Source organism: Canis lupus, chromosome 15 (assembly GCF_048164855.1).
Source record: "Canis lupus baileyi chromosome 15, mCanLup2.hap1, whole genome shotgun sequence".
In the NCBI taxonomy this organism is placed as follows: Eukaryota; Metazoa; Chordata; class Mammalia; order Carnivora; family Canidae; genus Canis; species Canis lupus.
In genome coordinates, this window is record NC_132852.1 from 53,444,232 (window position 1) to 53,467,367 (window position 23,136).

A 23,136-nucleotide genomic window follows, 5' to 3' on the forward strand; every position below is an offset into this window, starting at 1 on the left:
CCCTGTGAAGTATGTTGGTAGCCAGCAAACTGGGTTTCTCCTGATGATACCTTTACTTATCTTGCTGCAAACCTCTTTAAAACAGTATTAGATTAAAAATAAAAAGAATTTTACCTCTAAAACCCTTTGGCAAATTACTAGTTAGTTTAGATCTAATTTTTAACTAGAATACTAAAAGGTTTTTTTTTTTTCTAATTTATTCATGAGAGACACATAGAGAGAGGCAGAGACATAGGCAGAGAAAGAAATAGGCTCTCTGCAGGGAGCCTGATGTGGGACTTGATCCCAGGACCCTGGGATCACGCCCTGGGCCAAAGGCACATGCTCAATCATTGAGATATCCAGGTGCCTCTAGAATATTAAAAGTTTTTTTTAAAGAATATTGAGTTTGAAGCAAAGTGACTACTTCTGTTCAGCAGTATGGAAATTTTAAAATGTTGACTTTTCAGACATTCATACATTCCACAGCATTTTTAAAAAGCAGAAAAGGAGGTACCTCTAACTTTTGTTTGAAAATTAGTCAATGTATCACTTCCCCAATATGTCTTGGTTACATTCATTATTATATGCATTTTATGACCACTGTAATTGTCATAAGGACTATTAACAAAATGCAAAGAAACAGCAGTATAGAATAAGACTGGCTTCTATCTTTTCATAGGCACATATAGACACATGACATAAAAGCATAAGGAAAACAAAAGTTTGAACATCTTTCTTAACATTTGCTCAAGACCAGAATGTACACTTCAGTTTAGTTATAAATAAAATACTCATGGCATAGGCAAATGGTTTTGTAATTTTAAGACAGCATCCCTTCAGTGGAAGGTAACTGTCCTGGATCATTACCATTATAAACCTTCAGAGAGACCAAGTTAATTTCATTGTGGTGTTCTGTAACTCTGCTCACAGAATTGGGACCTGCCATTAGAAAGGCATCATGGTCTTACAGAACCTGTCAGGAGTAAATGCCATAGCCAAAAGATTAATTAAAAATCAAAACAAACAATTACAAGACTTTGAGCGCCTGCCTAAGAACGACCTAGGTGCATAAAACTAACAATAAAGACAGCAGGAATAAAAGGATTCCACCAGAGCAGATAACTATTACAACCTGACCACTGCAGCCCCCACCCCAAATTTAATGGTTCCATTTTCTAGTGTTCCAAAGTAGATAGAAACATCTAGTCCTTAATACAAATCTTTTCTAGATTTTGTAGCCTATGAGACCTCTAGAAAGGTTGGTTTTGTGAAATTCGACGTCTTGGAATTATCCATTTTTTTTTTTGTCTCTAGGTGGAAAAGATAACATTACATTGTGAAGAGAGGAAGGAAGTAGAGTTCAAACTGACAATAAATATTTCTGATCTTAACTAATTATCTCTGGAATATTATAGAACAGAATGCCATGTGAGGACTTTTTTTAAACCACATGCTTCCAAATACAGCTTAATTTATTCTGCCTCAAATCCAAAAGGGAAAGAGTATGTAGACCTATGTAAGAAATTCTCCACAACACTAATATCTGTTAAATTCATCATCTTTTTTTCCCTACTATGAAGCTTGAATATATGATGCCTTTGGATCATCTTTTTTTTTTTTTTTTAATTTTTATTTTTTATTTTTTTAATTTATTTATGATAGTCACACGGAGAGAGAGAGAGAGGCAGAGACACAGGCAGAGGGAGAAGCAGGCTCCATGCACCGGGAGCCCGACATGGGATTCGATCCCGGGTCTCCAGGATCACGCCCTGGGCCAAAGGCAGGCGCTAAACCGCTGCACCACCCAGGGATCCCTGGATCATCTTTAAAGTCAGTTTTCTCCTTTATCCTCCACAACTAATAAACACTATAAATATTTTCTTTACACTTTATATATACCCATCCCTTCTCCACACTGCTACCATCCCAGTTCAAGTCTTTATTGCCTCTCATGGTCTTCACTGTGAACAGCATCTGAATTAGCCTTCTTCACTCTAGATATTTGTCCATTAATCTATCTGTATATCACCGGTAGTGCTTCTTTCTTCAAAACCATTTTCACCAGATTAGTCCTCTGCTCAAAAACTTTTACTCCCCCCACCTCTATTAAGTCTAAATTCCAACTTGAAACCCAACACTTTTCATAATCTGGTCTCATACATGCTACGTCTCAACTTAAGATTAGCCTCTGTTCACCACCTCTCAACTCTACCATTCCATTCCCTTTGTTTATGCTATTTCCCCCCTACCATCCCATCATTCATCACCATGCTTTTTATTCCCTGGGCTCATTAAAATTCTGAATTCTTGAAGGTCCAGTTCAAATCTTCATTAAATGTTATTAACTACTCTCACTATTCCCCGTCTATAGTATACATGATACTATTTATGTCCTCACATTGTTTAAAATACCATGTCAGAATTTGCAAACTAATTATACACTATTTTTAAAATGTTTGCCATTGTCTCATGGGTCAATGCTACTTTTCTAAATAGGAATCATAAACTTTTATATTTGATATTACCTAATACAGTGATGAGCACAAGCCAGGGACTCTAAATGATATTACTTGATTTTTTTAAGACTGGTCCAGAAGCAGTCTATGTTAGTTTTAATCTTAGGTATCTTACCAAATGGATGTACATATTTGCCTATGGGATAAGTTACCCAAAGAAAAATCCTTAATTCAATAATCCAAGTGTTGGAAAGGTTTATAATTAACCAACAAATCCAAAAGAAACCAGCTCAAATAGCATTGTCATTGAACAGCAGGAGTCAAATCATACCCAGGAGAATCGGAGGGGGGAGCAGAAGGGGATGATCCAGACGTAAGGGCAGTCTCTGCTATGGAGGCCTCCTCCTGTGGTATTGGGTGGTGTTCAAAGAACTTGGAGACAAACAGCAAACTGTGAGGCAAAAACAAAAACAAAACAAAACAAACCTAACTTGTGCAAAACCCAGAAGCTGCATACACCAGAATACATATAGAGTTAAAAGAAATATTTGAGATCAAATTCCACTTTCAGAAATGATTGTTAAATTCAATTAGTTGTATTTTTGCCTAAAGGCTTATTTTTTAAAAATTACATTGTACTTTTAGAGGCAAGCTCATAATCTAAAACTAATTCTCTATACAGCAAATTTCTACATATTAGAGGGGGTAAATCATGCTTTATGGTTACGGAATTAGAAGAAAATTTATCTACCATCTCAGTTAGATGATGTCATTATAATATACTTCATAGAGTTAAATTCTCTTTGCTCAAGTGATTAAGAAAAGTTTTAAGACCTTAATAGCAGCAGCAGCAGCAGCAACAACAAAAGATTACAACAGACTCAGTCTTAACTCTTAGAGAAACTCTGGCATAAAGCAAATAGAAATTTTAGAAAGAGATACATTGGGCACAAAGATTTTATATCTTACTTTTAAATAAACTGGGCAGGGAAGGTTGAAGGAGAGAGAAAGAGAGAGAGAATATATATAATTTATAAAATAGTGACAGAACCAGAATCCCTGATCTGTGATCCAAAAATATAACGGTTAACTTAATTAAAATCACACCCATTCTCCTCCCAAAACCATCTAAAAATGATGTCTATGGGCAAGGGATCTTTATTAATTAAAAGAAGATATAAGACATAAATGAAATGTATAGCTGAATCAGAATTACAGTTTGGGAGAGTAGTACTGGCTATACTACACAGTATTCTCTAGCCATCCTTTCTAAATTCTCTGTAATTCTACTGCACAGAAAATTCCCACACCCTAAGATAAGTTAGTTTTACATCAAGAAAAGTAAAATGTAGACAGAAAAGAGATTTTTTTTTTGATTACTTACTCAAGTTGGTCATAATTAACACACATCAGTGGAACCTCTGTACTACAACGCTGGTGAAATTTATAACCACATGTTTGACAGCGAAAACCCTGGAAAAGCAGCTTTCGACAAAAGTCACAAAATGCTAAGGTGAAAAAAGTTTTCCGTACCTGCAAAGTAGAAAACATCATAGAGAATTTCAAAAACTTGTAAGAATCTTTTTAGAAATCAACTTATTTACTCTCCTGGTTAAAATAACAAATCTTTAATTATGTTCATATCACAAGAACCGTTTTACACACTAAGATACTAATATGAAAACCAGGGGGTTCAAGACAATAGACTATATGTTTTTACCTCCCACCTAATATACGATTTAAAAAGAAGCAAAAAAGATGGGAAGTTAATAAAAAACTAGAAACTATTTTCAAGCTTGACTCCATGAAAGTTAAAGAGATGATAAACAGAAGGAGGGAGTAGGAGTGAACGGAAGGTAAGGGCACACTTTAACAACTGCACAAGGAAAGGAGTTAAGAAATGCTTACTGGTGTTGACAGAATAAGAAACAATGGTATATTATTTAAAGTTACAAAGGTATCCAATACAGGAACCTGCCCAAAAAACAAACCAACAACAACAACAACAACAACAAAAAAACCCAAAAATCACCTGAAGGAGGGGAAGGAGGAAGAAGAAAGATTGTAAAGCTACAAATGAGCTAATTTCCTTTGGTAACAGAAGTTACCAAATGGTAAATGGTAACAGCAGTTGATAAAGTAAGGAACTGTAGCTTAAAGTTACCATTTGGTAATAATGAGATAATCACCAAAGAGCTTTAAAACAGAAATTAACTAGGATAAGGGACAGGAAAATCAATATGAACACCTTTTACAAATTATCAGTTTGTTAGAGGATCCAAACATCTAAATTTGTGAACATTGCTCTACAAGAAACTTAAAAGGCACCATGAAAGAACCCTAGGTCAGAAGGCAAATGATCTACTCAGGGGTTACACTGGGGAAAAAAAAAAACCAAAAACATGTTAGGGAGGCTCCATCCTGGTAACTACTGAAGCCAGAAATTATTTTTAGAGTATTTGTTTTGAATAAGCAGAAAACATAAGAAAAATACCAAAATGTTAACAGTGGCTATTTCAGAGTGGTTAGGGCACAGGTGACTCTATTTTGTCCTTTGTCTTTGTTGTGTATATTCTCAATTCATTTCTGTTTCCCAGACAGTTTAAATCATGAACAATAGTAAGAAATACACGTTATATTATGACCGAGAACATACCTATATTCATTTAACAGTACCCCGACTATAATGTACACCAGGACTTTCTATTATATGTCTTTGCTCTCATGATTCGTTAGGTTGATTTCAATAGCCACAACTTACCAAACTCTTTACAATAAACATGCATTTAACAGGATAAAAAGTTATTTAAAAATAATGTCTCATCAAGAAAATGGTATCTTGGCAATTCATGCTTTCTAGCTTTTTGAGAACATTCAGGTAATTTTTAAAAGTGGCTCTTGTTTTCTTCACCTTTTGGTTTATGTATCACTTTCTAGAGGACATAAAAGCCAAATTCCTTGTTTTTTTAGCTTTGTGGCTTTTCCGTTTGTCTTTGGACATACAAGATAGTAGAGTAATTTAACATTTATGTGGCTGGTATTTGCCAAAGCAAGCGTTTTTTACATTTCTCAGAGAATCTCAGAAAATAGAGCACAGAAAAATACAAAACATGTTCACAAGAATCAGCATTTATCATCACTTGATTCTCTTTGCTAACTAACCCTTTCTCACTCACCTAATAATCTGCTGAGTTTCATGAAGCTCTAATTTCTCTTTTCATTCATCTACTCATTTGCAGTCTTTCTTCCTGCTACTGACTTCTAAAACTCTACGTACCAGACTGTTTGTGTATGTAAAGGAGGAAAAAAACAAACAAATAAAACCCAGACAGTGCAGGAGGGGAAGAGAGAAGAAAACAGAGAGGAGTGGAAATGAGGAGAAGCAAATGTGGGAATGTATTTGAGAATAAATTGTGACATATAATTGTTTCTGGGAATATATCTTTGTCAATACAAGTGAGTACAGGAAGGTATACTTTCTTATTTTTCTGCTTTTCCTGCTGCCTTCACCCTGCCAGTTCCCAGGGACTCCTGGAATGTAGGCAAATATCTAAGGAACTGCTTTTAATAATGGACTCTAGGAAACTGGGAGACATAAGCAGCATTTCTGAAGTAGCCACCAAACCCAGCACAGAGAAAGAGAGAAGTTCTCTCCCTTTCTTAAGCAGAACACATGCATTTACTCTTGCCTCAACATGACACTCAGAGCAACTGTTCTAAGACACAAATCCAATCACGTCTCTCCTGCTTACAATTAATTTCCAATTTTTTAAAGAGAAGTCCAAATCTTTAACAAGCCTTACAAGGACTTCTAGGAGCTGGATTCTTCTTATTCTAACCATAATTCTTGCTACACTATAACAATCTCCTCTACAACTTTATACCATCCCCCCTGACATTCTTTCAAAACTGAAAAGTAGTCTGTGCTTTCTGTTTCCTCTCTTCTCTTCACTCCATCTGCTATTCCCTCATCCATCAGGCCTTAGCTTAGAGAGTTCTTCCTTTGGGAAAACTTCCTGACTCCTCCAAGCCCAGGTTAGGAGTTTCTACTCTGTGCATCTACTGTACTTTATCCATACACAGTAATTAAGAGTGTTTATGAAATGTTCTTATCAAAACATCTCTCTCTCTACTCTAAGGCAGGGATATTGTTTTTCTTATTCATTGTTATAGTCCCAGATCAGACACAGTGTTGGCAAATGGAAAGTTCTTAATAAATATTTACTGGCAGGTCTCCAACTGTGTTGTGAGGATTTCCATACTCTGGAACTAGGCTGCAGCTTGTTTTCATTATCCTCTTGTGGCAAGGACCTTCCTGAGGCACTACTCTAACACCATTTTATGGTTAACAACTTAGGTTTTCTTACCTCCTTTTAACTACTTTTTAGCCAAGAAAAATAGTAATCTTCATGAAATGTAAGCTCTACCATTTTTGGATTTCTAAAAACTTAAAATTATCTTCAGATTTATCCACTTGAAATTCTACAAATTAAAAAATCTATAGTAATGAACTTGCTGGGTCATTATTTCAAAACTATCTGCTACATAGTAAATCTGATTGACAACACTCACTGAAAAGATGCCTTACTGAAGCACAAATTATTCACCATTATTCACCACTAATGGAGCACTGAAAGCACAAACCCCCAAGGAAATCAGCTCATTATTCATCTGCTTTAGGAGTCCAGCTGTACTGATCACCAAAACACACGGGAGAGCACCTGATACCAAAGGGGTAGCAATAACTATCCATCTAGAAAAAATAAACTATGCTCAAAATTCCATATATGATAGAAAGTAAGAAATGCATTCCTGTCTTCTAGATCATTCTACTCCTGGCTTCTGCAGGTTCTCAAGCTCTGGGCACTATACTCTCATCACTGAGGTAAAGATGACCCTTGTTCCAGTTATCATGCTGGTGACACTTAGCCTAGGCTAGGTTCCAGCAAATGCAAAAACCAGATGAAGGGAGAGGTCCTCGTGGAGAGTTATTTCACTTCCATTAACTCATCCTTCAGAAACACACAAGTGTATTATGATGAATGCAAGATTCTGTATAGTCCTTCGTACAAGAGAGATTTTTTAAAAACTTAGATGTCTATATTAGTAGAGGATGGTTAAGTATATTGAATTTATGTTCTTATGGACTATTATGCAATCTCTGTAAATATGAAACCAGGTGTACTGATGTGGAAAGATGTCCATGATACACTGTTCATTTTTTTTCTTTTTTAAAAGATGAAGACTATCACACAGAACAGGAATGTTCTTTTTTGGTTTAAGGAAAGAAATGGAAATTAAAGGAAGGGAGGAAAAAGAGAATGGAGAGAGCTCTTGGCTCCCGGGTATAAGCACACATTTGTATAAGTAGAAGGAGTTTGGAAGACTACACTTGATATACTTTTGTACTATTCAGATTATCTTTTCAGTTCCTTTTATTGAAAAACATATATTGTTTTTTCCAAATTAAGAAGAAAATAAAACTCTTTATTTAAATATAAGCTTTTTTTTTTTTTTTTTTAAATTTATGATAGTCACACACACACACACAGAGAGAGAGAGAGAGAGAGAGAGGCAGAGGCACAGGCAGAGGGAGAAGCAGGCTCCATGCACTGGGAGCCCGACATGAGATTCGATCCTGGGTCTCCAGGATCATGCCCTGGGCCAAAGGCAGGCGCTAAACCGCTACACCACCCAGGGATCCCTAAATATAAGCTTTTTAAAGAACAGAATGGATTTTCAACTTAGGTAAAATACCAACCCCAAAATTATTCATCCATATTTCATATTCCCTAAGTAAAAATTCATGTGCAAGAACTTGTACATTTTTGACATTTGGAAAAAATGTAAAAGTACATACAAAGTTGTGTGTGGTAAGCGGAACATTTTCCAACACTTCTACATGCAATTCCTCTCCAGTGAGCCAGGAAATATCAGTGTCCCAGCCAATCGGTTTCTTCTCTCTGAAAAGTGTAGACACAGCCTTTCTTGGTTATCACACCTAAAAATCTTCATATACCTCATGCTGAAGACATGAAAATTGGTTATTGAGGGGCTAGTAATGGTGAGGGAGGTTTGGCTCCCTAGTCTTCCATCGTTAGAAATTTAAATGGCAATAAATTAATTTTTAAGTTTACCCCAAATAAATGTATCACTCTTGGACAAACAGCAGGGTAAAGAGATGTACTCTTTTCTTCAAGCCAGCTCCAGAAAAGACCTACAACAGCAGAAAATTGATTGTTCCTAAGGTCCCCCCTCCAAAAAAAAAAAAAAAAAAAAAGAATCACAGCTACGGATTTATCTATCCATTAAAAAAAAAAAAAAAAAAAAAGAGTACTCAAGGGACAACAATATCCAAAAGGATATTTTTTTTAAAAACAGGATTCAAAATTTGGGGGGTCCTGGCACAATTTTAGATACTTTTCTGAAAGAAAAATAGCTTAAAATATTAATTTTGATAAGCCTTTTGTGAAACTATGAGTTTATATTAAAAATATGGGCATGGGGGAAGAGTCCATTATTCAAATAAGCCACATTTTAAATGGTTCAAAAATTATAAGAATCTCAGACTCCAAATAGTCATTTCATCAGAATAACACTATCATCACACAAAATACCTAATGTTCACTCCTCAAAAGGCCTACAAGGTTTTCTTTAGGCTAACTTAATATATTTTTCTAAAGTTAAATTTCAATACCTTGGGTTTGGGTAAAGATGCTACAGAAAACCCAAAGTTTAAGGTCTGAGGGTTTTTTTTTTCCTTTTTAAACAAAATTTCACATCACATACAAACCATACCCATCCTGAATTCTGTAAACAGCACAGCACTCTGGGATTAGACCTCTCATCATCAGAGCTTTCTTTAGACTGTCCCGGACTGTAACTCCACATCTTGCGGGTACCTATGGTATCATATATATATATATCCATATATATATATATATATATATAATATGAGATAAAGGGAATAAATTATATATTTTTCCACAACATTTAAAAAAGGTCAATACTTTACAATACCTTTAAAATGTCATATGATCACTCTGTCAGATAATAACATCATTTGTAAAGCTAACTTGATACTAAAGGAAAATTATGACTGAAGTATCTATTATTCACCAACTTAAAGCAAAATTGATTTTGCTTATTAAAATTATGAAATATTTTAACATATAAAAAGACAACCGGTTCCTATATACCCACCATTAAGAATTAGCATGTCAACATTTAAAGCAAAATCAATTTAAAAATTTTTTTAAATTTGAATATAGTTGACACACATCGTATCAGTTTCAGGTATACCACATGATACAACTTCTCTATACAATACTCTATGCTCACAAGTATAGCTAGTATCTGTCACCATATAACATTATAATAATATCACTGATTACACTCCCTTTGCCTTTCATCCTTATGACTTATTAATTCCAAAACTGGAAGCCCACGTCTACTACTTCCCTTCATCCATTTTGCCTATCCCTCTATTCTCTTCCCTTCTGGGGAATAGAATATCCCTAGTTTGATCTCTGTAGCTGTAGGTCGGATTCTGTTTTTTGTTTGTTTTTCTATTTTTATTTTTCTGAGGAAGTTCCATACTGTTTTCCAGTGACTGTGCCAATTTGTAGTCTCATCAATAGCATATGGTAACTCTTTTTTCTCTACATTCTACATCCTCGCTGACACTTTTGATTTTAGCAATTCTGACCAGCATAAGGTGTTATCTCATTGTTTTTCTTTTTTTTTTTTAATAGGTTTTATTTTTAAGTTACAATCCCAAGATCAAGAGTTGCATACCCAGGGCACCTGGGTGGCTCAGTGGTTGAGCATTTACTTTCAGCTCAGGTCATGATCCCAGGGTCCTGGGACCGAGCCTCGCACTGGGCTCCCCACGGGGAGTCCTGCTTCTCCCTCTGCCTGTGTCTCTGCCTCTCTGTGTCTCCCATGAATAAATGAATTTTAAAAATCTTAAAAAAAAAAAAAAAAAAAGTCACATACTCTACTGACTGAGCCAGCCAGGCAACCCTCACTGTGGTTTTGATTTGCATTTTCCTAACGATTAGCAATGTTGAACATCTTTTCCTGTGTCTGTTGGCCATCTGTAGGTCTACTTTGGAAAAATATCTATTCAGGTCCTCTGCCTAATTTTTAATTAGATTATTTGGAATTTTTGGTGTTGAGCTGTATGTTCTTTATGTATTGTGAATATTAACCCCTTATCAGACATAGCATTTGCAAATATCTTCTCTTACTTCAGTAGGTTGCCTTGTTCCTTTTGTTGTGTAAAAGCCTTTTATTTTGGTATAGTCCCAATAATTTTTGCTTTTGTTTTTCTTGAGGAGGAAGAACTAGATCAGCTAAGGAGATATCAAATATGTTTGATGAAATGATGATATGAAAACTATGTTTCTTCTAGGAGTTTTATGGTTTCAGGCATTATACTTAGGTCTTTAATCCATTTTGAATTTATTTTTGTATATGGTATAAGAAAGTGGTCCAGTTTCATTGTTTTGCATATAGCTGTTCAGTTTTCCCAACACCATTTATTAAAGAGACTATCTTTTCCCCATTGTTCGTGCTTGCATCCTTTGTCATAGGTTAATTTACCATATAAACATGGGCTTATAGCTAGGCTCTCTATTCTGTTCCATTGATCTACATGTCTATTTTTTTTTTTAAGATTTCACTTATTTATTCATGAGACACATGGAGACAGAGAGAGAGAGAGAGAGGCAGAGACACAGGCAGAGGGAGAAGCAGGCTCTATGCAGGGAGTCCGATGTGGGACTCAATCCCGGGTCTCCAGGATCACACCCTGGGCTGAAGGTGGTGCTAATCCACTAAGCCACCGGGGCTGCCCTACGTGTCTATTTTTGTGCCAGTACTACATACATGGTATGATTACTATAGCTTTACAGTACATCTTGAATTCTAGAATTTGATATCTTCAGCTTTGTTCTTCCTTCTCAAGATTCCTTTAGCTATTTGGGGATCTTCCATGGTTTCATACAAATTTTAGGATTATTTGTTCCACTTCTGTCAAAAATGTTGTTTGTATTTTGATAGGCTCTGCTACTTATATTTTGCATACTTTATGCAAAAACTTCTTGATTAGCAACCCTATATTTATTTATTTTTTTAAAGATTTTATTTATTTATGATAGTCACAGAGAGAGAGAGAGAGAGAGAGAGAGAGAGAGAGGCAGAGACACAGGCAGAGGGAGAAGCAGGCTCCATGCAGGGAGCCCGACGTGGGACTCGATCCCGGGTCTCCAAGATCGCGCCCTGGGCCAAAGGCAGGCGCCAAACCGCTGCGCCACCCAGGGATCCCAGCAACCCTATCTTTAGTTTTAAACCCTATTCCATGTAACCAGAGGAATCTTTCTAAAAAAGGTATTTTTAACTTGTGTGTGTATGTCAAAGATTTCTGAGAATTTGGAGTGCCTGGGAGGGCTCAGTCAGTTAAGCTTCTGACTCTTTTGACTCAGGTCATGATCTCAAGGTCGTAAGACTGAGCCCTGAACACTGGGCTCCACACTGGGCATGGAGCCTGCTTAAAAGTCTCTCCTGACATGATACTCTATGTGGAAAACCCAAAAGACTCTACCCTAAAATTGCTAGAACTTGCACAGGAATTCAGCAAAGTGGCAGGATATAAAGCCAATGCCCAGAAGTTACCTGCATTTCTATACACTAACAATGAGATGGAAAAAAAGAAAATAAGCAATCAATCCCATTTACAATTGCACCAAAACCCATTAGATACCTGGGAATAAACCTAACCAAAGAGGCAAATGAATTGTACTGAAAACTATAGGACACCTAGAAATAGAGGATTGCACAAAGAAACAGAAAAACGTTCCATGCTCATGGACGTCGGGGTGGCTCAGCGGTTGAGTGTCTGTCTGCCTTTGGCTCAGGGAATGATCCCGGTGTCCCAGGATTGAGTCCCACAGCAGGCTCTATGCATGAAGCCTGCTTCTTCTTCTGCCTGTGTCTCTGCTTCTCTCTCTGCATGTGTCTCTCATGAATAAATAAAATCTTTCAAAAAAGTTAATTTCATTTAAATAAAAAAATTTAAAAAGATTCTCTCTCCTCCCTCTGCCCCACCCCCACCTAAAAAAAGACTTCTGAGATTCTGGTCTTAGATGCTCTGACACATAAAATTTCAGGGGTCCATAGAACCTGAAGCTCATGTATAGACTGTTGAGAAGCCCACTGAATTCAGATTTAGAACTTCATTCTAAAATGTAATTTTAGGGGATCCCCGGGTGGCTCAGCAGTTTAACGCCTGCCTTCAGCCCAGGGTGTGATCCTGGAGTTCCAGGATCGAGTCCCACATCAGGCTCCCTGCATGGAGCCTGCTTCCTCCTCTGCCTATGTCTCTGCCTCTCTCTCTCTCTCATGAATAAATAAAATCTTTAAAAAAAATGTAATTTTATATTTCATTAGTCTGCTCCAATTTTTCATAATTTATGGGGCAAAATTCAAGTTCCTACAATTTTCCAGTTCTTATAGGGGAAATTTCAAATACCATAACAAGGCATATAAGGTTACAAGTGAACCATGGCTATCTACTACCCCTTAGTTCCTTTGGTAATTTCCCTTATGCAATCCTGTCATGTATCTTCTAATTACGCTTAATTCCAAAGTATATGTCTATTTCATCAGCAGGCAAAAATATGCCTTTCCACTCTTAGCAATAAGGGAAAGTGATAAGTCTTTCATTTCACTACTGTAGGCTGATTTTTTGTAACTATTTGCTCCTTAATTGATAGAGCCAGTTCAACAGGCTGACAGACTAATGGAACAGAATAAAAAGACAAAAACAGACTCTAATACATAAAGGAAATTAGAATAAAATTAAGGCAGCATCTGAAATAGGGTAAAGATGTCCATACTGAGACAACTGGAACCAATCTAGTTAAAAAGTTCATCCGTATTTCATACTGTAGACTAGGGAAAACTCCAAATAAGTAAAAAATTTAAATGTTGAAAAAAAGGAAGGAAAAGACAAACCATAAAATACTGGAAGAAAACATGGCAAAATCCTTTATAACCTCTAGTTAAGAAGGCCTTTATAACTATGATGCAAAATCTGCCATAAAAGAAACTGCAAAAAACTAAAAATCTTTTAGATGGCAAAACAAATTATAAGCAGTCTAAAGACATATACAAACTATGAAAAATATATTTGTAACTTATGAGCATAGTCAAAAGACAAAAGCAAACTGATAAAAAATATCTGCAACTCCTATAACATGCATGTAATCTTCCTAATATATAAAGAGCTAAAAATATGAGATAAAGACCAACAACCCAATAGAAAAATGGGAAAGGACGTGAAAGTTCAAACATGAAAAGATGTTCAGTATCACTAGGAGTAAACTCAAACTTGCCAAAATATTTTTGTTTAATTATCAGACTGGCAAAAACCCAAAAGCTTGACAACATGTTCTATCATATTAGGCTATGGTAAACAGGTATCTCATATATTGCAGGTAGCAATGCAAAATTAAGCAAGACCTATAAAGCAAAAAAAAATTTTTTTTAAGATTTATTTATTCATGAGAAAGACACACACACACACACACACACACACACACACACACAGAGGCAGAGACATAGGCAGAGGAAGAAGCAGGCTTCCCACAGGGAGACTGATGTGGAATTTGATCCTGGATCCCAGGACTACGCCCTGAGCCAGCCAAAGGCAGATGCTCAACTGCAGAGCCACCCAGGCATCCCTCAAAATTTCAAAGTATCTATTATCAAAATTACATATATAAATTTCCTTTTGATCCAGGCAAGCACACTTTTTGGTATAACTATAGTATTCTGATAAACATCTATACACTGAAATCTATAGCTGTAAAAAAAAATAATACTTAAAATTTCTCTGTATATGGCAACGGAGCATTTCCAGGGTCTATGTAAATATTAAAAACAAAATACAGAATGATATATATAATATGATAGCTTGTGTATACAAAGAGAAGTGGAAAAATAAGAATACATCTTTGTATTTGCTTGTAGCTACATTAAAAAGCAACCGCAAAGGGACGCCTGGGTGGCTCAGCTGTTGAGTGTCTGCCTTTGGCTCAGGCGTGATCCAGACAGGAGTACCAGGATCGAGTCCCACATCAGGCTCCCACATGGAGCCTGCTTCTCTCTCTGCCTGTGTCTCTGCCTCTCTCTCTCCATGTCTCTCATGAATAAATAAATTCTTTAAAGAAAAACAAAAACCCATAACATCCCAGAAAATACACATATACCTCCCAAATAAAAATAGTTACCTAAAAGTTTCAGAGGAAACTGGATGTATAGAAAGATTATAGAAACATGGGAGGGCACAAGATTTCTTTATATAATTACCACAGGAAAGAATTATATGATCGAAAATGGGAGGAGTGATTTGTCTCATATTTAAAGGCTGACAGGACTGAAAAGATACTTTCAAAAGAATCAGGTTTATGCATGGAATTCTTCAAATTCCAAAATTAAATGTCCTTGATTAGGCTATCAAAGGAGAAATAATTTTTTTCTACAATAATTTTTAAAACAAGCATCCCATCTTAATAAAGAGCTAGGGTCAATGTAACTGCCTGAATATTTTTGCAAAGGATAATTTGGACCAGAACAAAATGTATTAGTCTAAACTTTCACATATTAGTTTTTATTTTATTTTATTTATTTAATTTATGATAGGCACACAGTGAGAGAGAGAGAGAGAGAGAGAGGCAGAGACATAGGCAGAGGGAGAAGCAGGCTCCATGCACCGGGAGCCCGACGTGGGATTCGATCCCGGGTCTCCAGGATTGCGCCCTGGGCCAAAGGCAGGTGCTAAACCACTGCGCCACCCAGGGATCCCCACATATTAGTTTTTAAAGTGAATATAAACCATCTTTTATCAATGGGTTCATGATGGCTCACTACACTACTCCTTTTGTGTACACTTAAAAATTTCCATAATGAAATGTTTTCTTAAAACTTAAAAGACCTTCCTAAAGTAATGGCCATCAAATTGTAACATATTATTTGAGCTAGCAGATTAATTTGGTAGTTTAAATTCTTTGCAATGCAGTCTTCACTATATACTTTAAATAAACTGCATGATACCCTGAGATCTCCTTGCATAAACTGGCACAAAATATACATGCCAATGTATGGGTTTTGAATATAAATCTAAATTTGTGGCTTCCTGATTTTATGATAATGTATCCTGATGTCAAGTCCTTTTTCAGGACTGTTATAATGATTAGGTTTTGAAGGAAAAACTTCATGTAATCTGCTTACAACATGGTCTTACTAAAGTAAAAAGAGGCTGACTACGCTACAAAAACTTCATAATGTAAAAGCAATTTTAGAATTAAGTAGTATGTCTTTAGGTCAAGATAGACAGATATATAGATATAGGTATTTTTTAAAGTAGGTCTCACGCCCAGTGTGGAGCCCAACTCAGGGCTTGAACTCATGACCCTGAAATCGAGACCTGAGCTGAGATCGAGAGTCAGACACTTAACTGACTGAGCCACCCAGACATCCTGGTCAAATTGTATTTAACAAAGAACCAGTGGTCACAGGACTTACAAACATCCTAAGTTTTTACCAGTAAAATGCTATAAAAGTAAATCAAATCAAAGATCAAAACTAAAGTTAATCAGTTACTTCATTAATTAGTACTGCACAGGGAGGTACTTAACTAGTAACAGAAAAAGAAGTCCTTTCTTTTTTTTTTTTTTTTTTTTTTTTTTAAAAGAAGTCCTTTCACTGTTGGTGAAAGCTAACAGAATTTACCAGGATTCAAGAATGTCCTAGGTTCCACAGCCACATAATATTATTAATATCAAACTGTAACTGAAATATCAACATAATCTAATACTGCTCTCTACAGTATTTTGCTTCACAAACCGTGAGAGGATGTGAGTGCATTTTCACAAACTGTAAACCACTATGCCATGGGTACTATTATTCCTTCTGTCTATAAAGAAATAGAACCTAACACCCTCCCCACTCTCTTTCCTCACTTGTGTAGATCTTAGGTTTCTGCTTTTGCTAAAAATAGAGGGATGGGTATTCTGTGGGGGTACTACCACTTACTCCTATCTAGTGATGACCCTTGACTCAATCTATTTCATTAAAACTACTTATTTGTGCTATTAAGAAAGTTAAAAGTTTTGCTGTTGTTTTTTTCTTTTTCATTTTTCTTAAAGTGTTTTTATGTATTCTTCATGTTTCCTCCCAAACTGGCTAAAGCAAGAACATAGCTTCTCCTTATCCCTTCCATTCCACAAATATTTCCTGCTTTAATTACAGCACAATGAAGGAATACTTTTGAAACATCCAGTGTCTGCTTTCAGCCCAGGTCATTATCCTAGGGTCCTGGGATCGAGTCCAGCTTCGGCTCGTGGTTCCCTGATCAACGGGGAGTCTGCTTTTCCCTTTGCCCCTCCCCCTGCTCATGCTTTGCTCTCTTTCTCTGAAATAAATAAAATCTTTAAACACCCCCCCCCAAGACTCATCCCTTCTAAAATATTTACAGACCACCTACTAAATGTTAGTCACTGATAAGCTGCTCTCAGAACTTCCATTCCACAGATGCTAAAATTAACTTAGTAGCTTTAGATATTTTTCCAGATTCCTTGTTCTTTTACAACCTTTGAATCAAATCTGCCTATCCCGTGCCCCAGGAATCTACTTCCACTTTTACAACTTAGAAATACCTTGTTACTTGTATACAAAGAATCCTGTATAAGATGTTCGTATTTTAGGCTTTAATAATAACAAAAAAAATTAAACATAATCTACATGTCCATCATAGGGAAATGGATAAACTGTGGTATATTCAGAAGCTGGAAGTCTCCATAGTAGTTAAATTCGAAGAATAAGACCTATATGTATCAACATATACATACGTATACCTTGAAATTATAATTTTAAATCTAAAAGGCAAGGTACTGAATATTGTATATAGTATCATACTATCATAAATTTAAAAAATACTTATAGATACATATATTTAGTAAAGTATAAAATTTTGGAATTAATTTTATTTATCAGAGTGGCTGCTTCTTGGGAAACAGTGGGACAGCAGATTTTCAGGAGAGTAATGGGACGGGTAAAGGGAACCACATTTGGGGCAGCCTGGGTGGCTCAGCGGTTTAGCGCCACCTTCAGCTCAGGGCATGATCCTGGAGACCTGGGATCGAGTCCTGTGTCAGGCTCCTTGCATGGAGCCTGTTTCTCCTTCTGCCTGTGTCTCTGCCTCTCTCCCTCTCTGATCTCTTATGAATAAATAAATAAAATCTTATAAAAAAAAAAAAAGGGAACCACATTTGCATATGTGTGTAGTATAAAGGAAAAATGACAAAAATTCCTATTTGTTCATTGGAAGTGACTAAACAAACAGATTTTAATATACTGTCCATTATAATTTTCTATATAAACACATTTTCTAAATAAAAAGGTTTTAAAAAACCTTATGAACATTCTTTTCTAAATGCTAAATTGGTAAAAAAAATAAATAAATAAAAATAAATAAATGCTAAATTGGTGACTCAAAGTCATCAATTAAATACCTTGCTTTGCAAAATGATATAAAATTTTCAAGCATGGTTTTTTGTTTAGTACTGGTTTTAGAGTCATAAAAAAACACTTCTAGGGGCTAGCTACTATCATATTCCTAGAATTATAATGCTTTCATTTAGTCTACCTTACTTTTACTTTCTAATCTCAGGCTTATTCGTCTTCTACAATTCTTTTTGGATCTAAAACACATTAAGTTTTATTCCTATAATCTCTATTCTTTCTCCTTCTGAAATATATATAGTCTTAGAACTTGTACCTTTTGCCATCTGTAGAAGAAATAATCCTAGCCATTTACATCCCATTTCTATTATTAGAGCAGTGCTCATCAGTTCTTATAATTTTTCTTATCTCAGACCTATGGTATTTTATTTTTGTCTATGCATGCCATAGAAAACTATTTATATAAAAGGAAATTCTTTCTCCAAAACAGATATATGAAAGCCAATAAGCACATGAAAGGATGCTTAATATCATCAGCCTATCAGGGAAATGCAAATCAAAGCCATAATGAAACACCACTTCAAACACACTAGGATGGCTGTAATCAAAAAGACAATAAATACCCTGGCGAGGAGATGGAAAAACTAAAACCCTCACACAGTACTGGTGAGAAAGTAAAATGCTACAGCTGTTTTGGAATACATTCTGGCTGTTCCTCAAAAGATTACTAGAGACATTTATCCAATAAAAAACGAAAACATATGTCCACACAAAAAAACTTGTACATGGAATGCTCATAGCAGCATTATTCACAATAGCCAAAAAGTGGAAACAACACTCAGGATGGATAAATACAATGGAGTATATACAAACAATAGGATATGAGTCAACCATAAAATAAGGCATGAAGGACTGAATCACACTGTAACATGGAAGAACACTGGAAACTCACTAAATCAAAGAAGCCAGTCACAAAAGACCACACACTCCAAGATTCCATTTATATGGTATGTCCAGGAATAGGCAAATCTATAGAGATAAAAGGAAGTAAGTAGTTGCCTAGGGCTGGGAAGGTTGGGGAGAAATGGTAAGTGACTACTAATGCATATAGGGTTTCTTTTTTGGAATACTGAGAAAGTTTTTTTTTTTTTTTTTTTAAAGATTTTATTTATTTATTCATGAGAGAGAGAGGGAAGGAGAGAGAGAGAGGGAGGGAGGGGGGGAGAGAGAGAGAGAGTGTGAGAGAGATAGAGAGAGGCAGAGACACAGGCAGAAGGAGAAGCAGGCTCCATGCAAGGAGCCTGACGTGGGACTTGATCCCAGGCCTCTGGGATCAGGCCCTGGGCTGAAGGCGGCGCTAAACCACTGAGCCACCGGGGCTGCCCTGGAATGTTGAGAAAATTCTTAAATTGATTGTGGTAACATCTGTATAACTGTGAACAGACTAAAAATCACTGGAGTGCACCCTTTGAGTGAACTGTACGTGAGTTAAGTCTTAATCTATAAAAAATTCTTTTAAATTATGAATTCAAAAAGACAGGCTTAGGACAAGTTGTGTTTCGGGATACTTGGATGAGTCTAATACTTTCCTTAACTTTTTGTTGTTGTATGACTTATGTATTGAAAAGTATACATGAATGAGTGTATCTTAGGCCTGAAATACTTTAAATTTTAGTAGATCAATAATATCTTCTAAATTTTAACATTCCGTATTGGCCAGGGTCTCACGGTAAAAGTAAGCCTCATACACTATTAAGAGTGTATACCTTACCCAGTAATTATTTGTAGATATCTAACATAAAAATATTCCCACAATGTTTCAGGATATATGTATTTAAATGTATATTATAATATTACTTAACTATCCATCATGAAAAATAGCTAAATAAAATAGATATAATCACTCTAAGCAATAATTTTAAGCATCACAAAGAAACAGCTCTGTGGAAGAAGGGTTTAAGTATAAAGTAAAAGGTAATCCTTTTCTCCTGCCAGAGCATGACCCTCATCCTTAACACTTCTTTCTCTTCTTAAAGTATATTTCATGTAATAGATAAATAACACTACCAATTTTCTTTTCATTACTAACAACTCGTCATTACTTTTTATTCTTTTTAAGTTTTATTTAAGTAATCTCTATACCCAACATGGGGCTCAAACTCATAACCCTGAGTCACATATTCTTCCAACTAAAGCCAGGTAGATGTCCCTTTTCATTCCTTTTTTTAAAAAAACAGATTTGAGGTTTAACTGATCTACAATAAACTACATTAATTTAGGTATATTGTCTGATACATTTTGACATTATGTATATACTAATGAATTATCACCACATTCAAGATAATTAATGTACTCTATTACACCTCAAAGTTTCCTTGAGCTCCTATGTAATTCCTCCCTCCAGTCCAGGCCCACACAAATACGGATCTAAAACTGTCACTAGGCGTGTCTGAGTGGCTCAGTCAGTGAAGTGTCTACTTTTAGCTCAGGTCATGATCCCAGGATCCTGGGATGGAGCCCTGCCTTGGGCTCCCTGCTTGGCAGAGGGCCTGCTTCTCCTTCTCCCTCTGTTGCTCCCCGTGCTTTTACACTTGCTCGATCAGATAAACACAATCTTAAAAAAACAAAAACCTGTCAGTAGAGAACAGTTTGCATGTTCTAGAATTTTATATAACTAGAGGTGTAAAATACATTTTCATTTTTGTCTGGCTACTTTCACTTAGCATGATTATTTTGAGATTGACTATGTTGTTGTGTCTACCAGTAATGCACTCTTTGTCCACATGGTATTCCATTTTATGGATATACCACAGCCTGCTTAACCATCTGTTGATGAACATTTGGCTTGTACTCAGCTTGAGGGTATTACAAATAAAGCAACTAAGAACAATTGTGTATAAATCTTTGTATGGACATATGCTTTCTCTTTGGTAAATATCTAGAAGTAGAATGAATGGCTGGATCATATACTAGGTGTATGCTTAACTTTTTACAAAATTGCCAAACTATTTTTTTTTAATTGTGGCAAAATACATATAACATAAAATTTAACATCTTAAGTGCTTTAAAGTATACAGTTAGCTATGTTAAATACATGGACACTGTTTCATAACCAGTCTCCATGACAGTTTTCATTTTGAAAAAAATGAAACTCTATAACCATTAAAGAACAATTCTCCACCCCCTTATAACCACTATCCTATTTTCTGTTTTTATGAAATTGACTATTCTAGGTACCTCATATATGTGGAATAATACAGTATGTCTTCCTGTGACTGGCTCGAGATTCATCAATGCTGTAGAATGTGTCAGAATTTCCTTTTGAGGGTTGAATAATATTCCACTGTATGCATATATCACATTTCGTTTATTCATGCATCTGTCGATGGACACTTGGGTTGACTACACATTTTTGGTTATTGTGAATAATGCTGCTATAATTATGGGTGTATAAATAACCTCTTTGAAGCCCTTTCAATTCATTTGTGTATATATCCAGAAGCAGAAATGCAGGATAATATAATTCTTTTCTTAGTTTTTGAGGAATCCTCAAACATTTTCTATAGTGGTCACACCATTGTGTATATCCCCACTAGCAATGCACAAGGGTTCCAATTTCTCCATATCCTTGCCAACATGCTATTCATTCTTTTTTTAAAAAATATTTTATTTACTTATTCATGAGAGAGACAGACAGAGACAGAGAGAGAGAGAGAGAGAGAGAGAGAGGCAAAGACACAGGCAGAGGGAGAAGCAGGCTCCATGCAGGGAGCCTGACGTGGGAATTGATCCTGGGTCTCCAGGATCTTGCCCTGGGCTGAAGGCGGCGCTAAACCACCGAGCCACCAGGGCTGGTTCATTTTTTTTTTTTTTCTTTTTGATAGTAGCCATTCTAATGGGTGTGAGGTGGTAGCTCATTGTGGCTTTGATTTGCATATTCCTAATGATTACTCTTGAGCATCTTTTCATGTGTTTGTTGGCCATTTGTAAATCTCTTTGGAGAAATGTCTACTCACCTCCCCTCTCCTTTCTTAATTGGGTTGTTTAAGGTGTTCTTTTTTTATTGAGTTGTAGGAGTTTTCAAAAATACATTCTGAGTATTAACCCTTTATCACATATATCATTTGCAAATATTTATTCTGCATTGTCTTTTCACTCAGATGATTGTGTTCTTTGATTCAGTGTTTCTAATTTTGTGAGGTATAACAAAATACTTCTCTATTTTTACCTATGTTGCCTGTGCTTTGGTGTCAGAGCTAAGAAACTACTGCCAAATCCAGCGTTGTGAGGCTTTTCCTCTATGTTTCATTCTAAGGGTTTTATAGTTTCAGCTCTTACATTTATGTCTTTGATCCATTCTGAGAGGACTTTGTATGTGGTGTAAGGCAAGGGTCCAACTTCATTGTTTTCCATGTGCACATCCAGTTTTGCCAGCATCATTTGTGGAAGAGACTGTCCTTTCCCCACTGAGGGGTTTTGATACCTTTGTCAAATATCCTTTGACCATATACATAATAATATATTTCTGGACTCTTTATTTCATTGATCTTTATGTCTGTATATCTATGCCATTCTGTAGGTTTGTAGTAAGTTTTGAGATCAGGAAGTGTGAGACCTCCAACTTTACTCTTTTCCAAGATTGCTTGGTTCTTCAGGATTCCTTAAGCTTCCACATTAATTACAGGATAGATTTTTCCTTTTCTGCAAAAAACACTGTTGGGATTTTAAAAGGAATTGTATTAAATAAAACTATCAAATTGTTTTAAAAAGTGTATATGTACCATATACCAGCAGTGAATGAAAATTCCAGTTATTCCACATCCTTGCCACTAGTTGGCATTGCCACTCTTTCATTTTAGCCATTCTTGTAGGTGTGTAGTGTTATCTTGTGCCTTTAAATTTGCATTTCTCCAGTGACTAATGACATCTGGCATCTTCTCATTTATTTATTCACTATCTATATATTTTCCTTGGTGAAATATCTGTTCAAAACTTTTATCTATTTTTTTGAGGTGTTTGTGTTTTCATTATTGAGTTCTAAGAGCTCTTTGTATGCTCTGGATACACGTCCTTAATCACATATGTGTTTTTGCAAAGACTAGTCCATGGTTTGTCTTTGTACTCTTAGCACTGTCTTTTCAAAAAGCATAGTTTTTGGGGTGCCTGAGTG

At 35.8% G+C, this 23,136-nt stretch overlaps 1 protein-coding gene across 10 annotated transcripts in view; it reads right to left on the reverse strand.

Annotated features, from left to right (window-relative positions):
• Nucleotides 1–23,136, reverse strand: part of BRAF (B-Raf proto-oncogene, serine/threonine kinase) — a 179,272-nt gene that overhangs the window by 64,172 nt on the left and 91,964 nt on the right. For all 10 annotated transcript variants that reach the window (XM_072777443.1, XM_072777445.1, XM_072777442.1 and 7 more), the window contains 4 exons: nt 9,237–9,340; nt 8,299–8,401; nt 3,823–3,971; nt 2,770–2,889 (listed from right to left, as the gene is read on the reverse strand). In XM_072777443.1, coding sequence (XP_072633544.1) covers nt 2,770–2,889; nt 3,823–3,971; nt 8,299–8,401; nt 9,237–9,340 — 476 coding nt within the window. The remainder of the gene's footprint in view (nt 1–2,769; nt 2,890–3,822; nt 3,972–8,298; nt 8,402–9,236; nt 9,341–23,136) is intronic.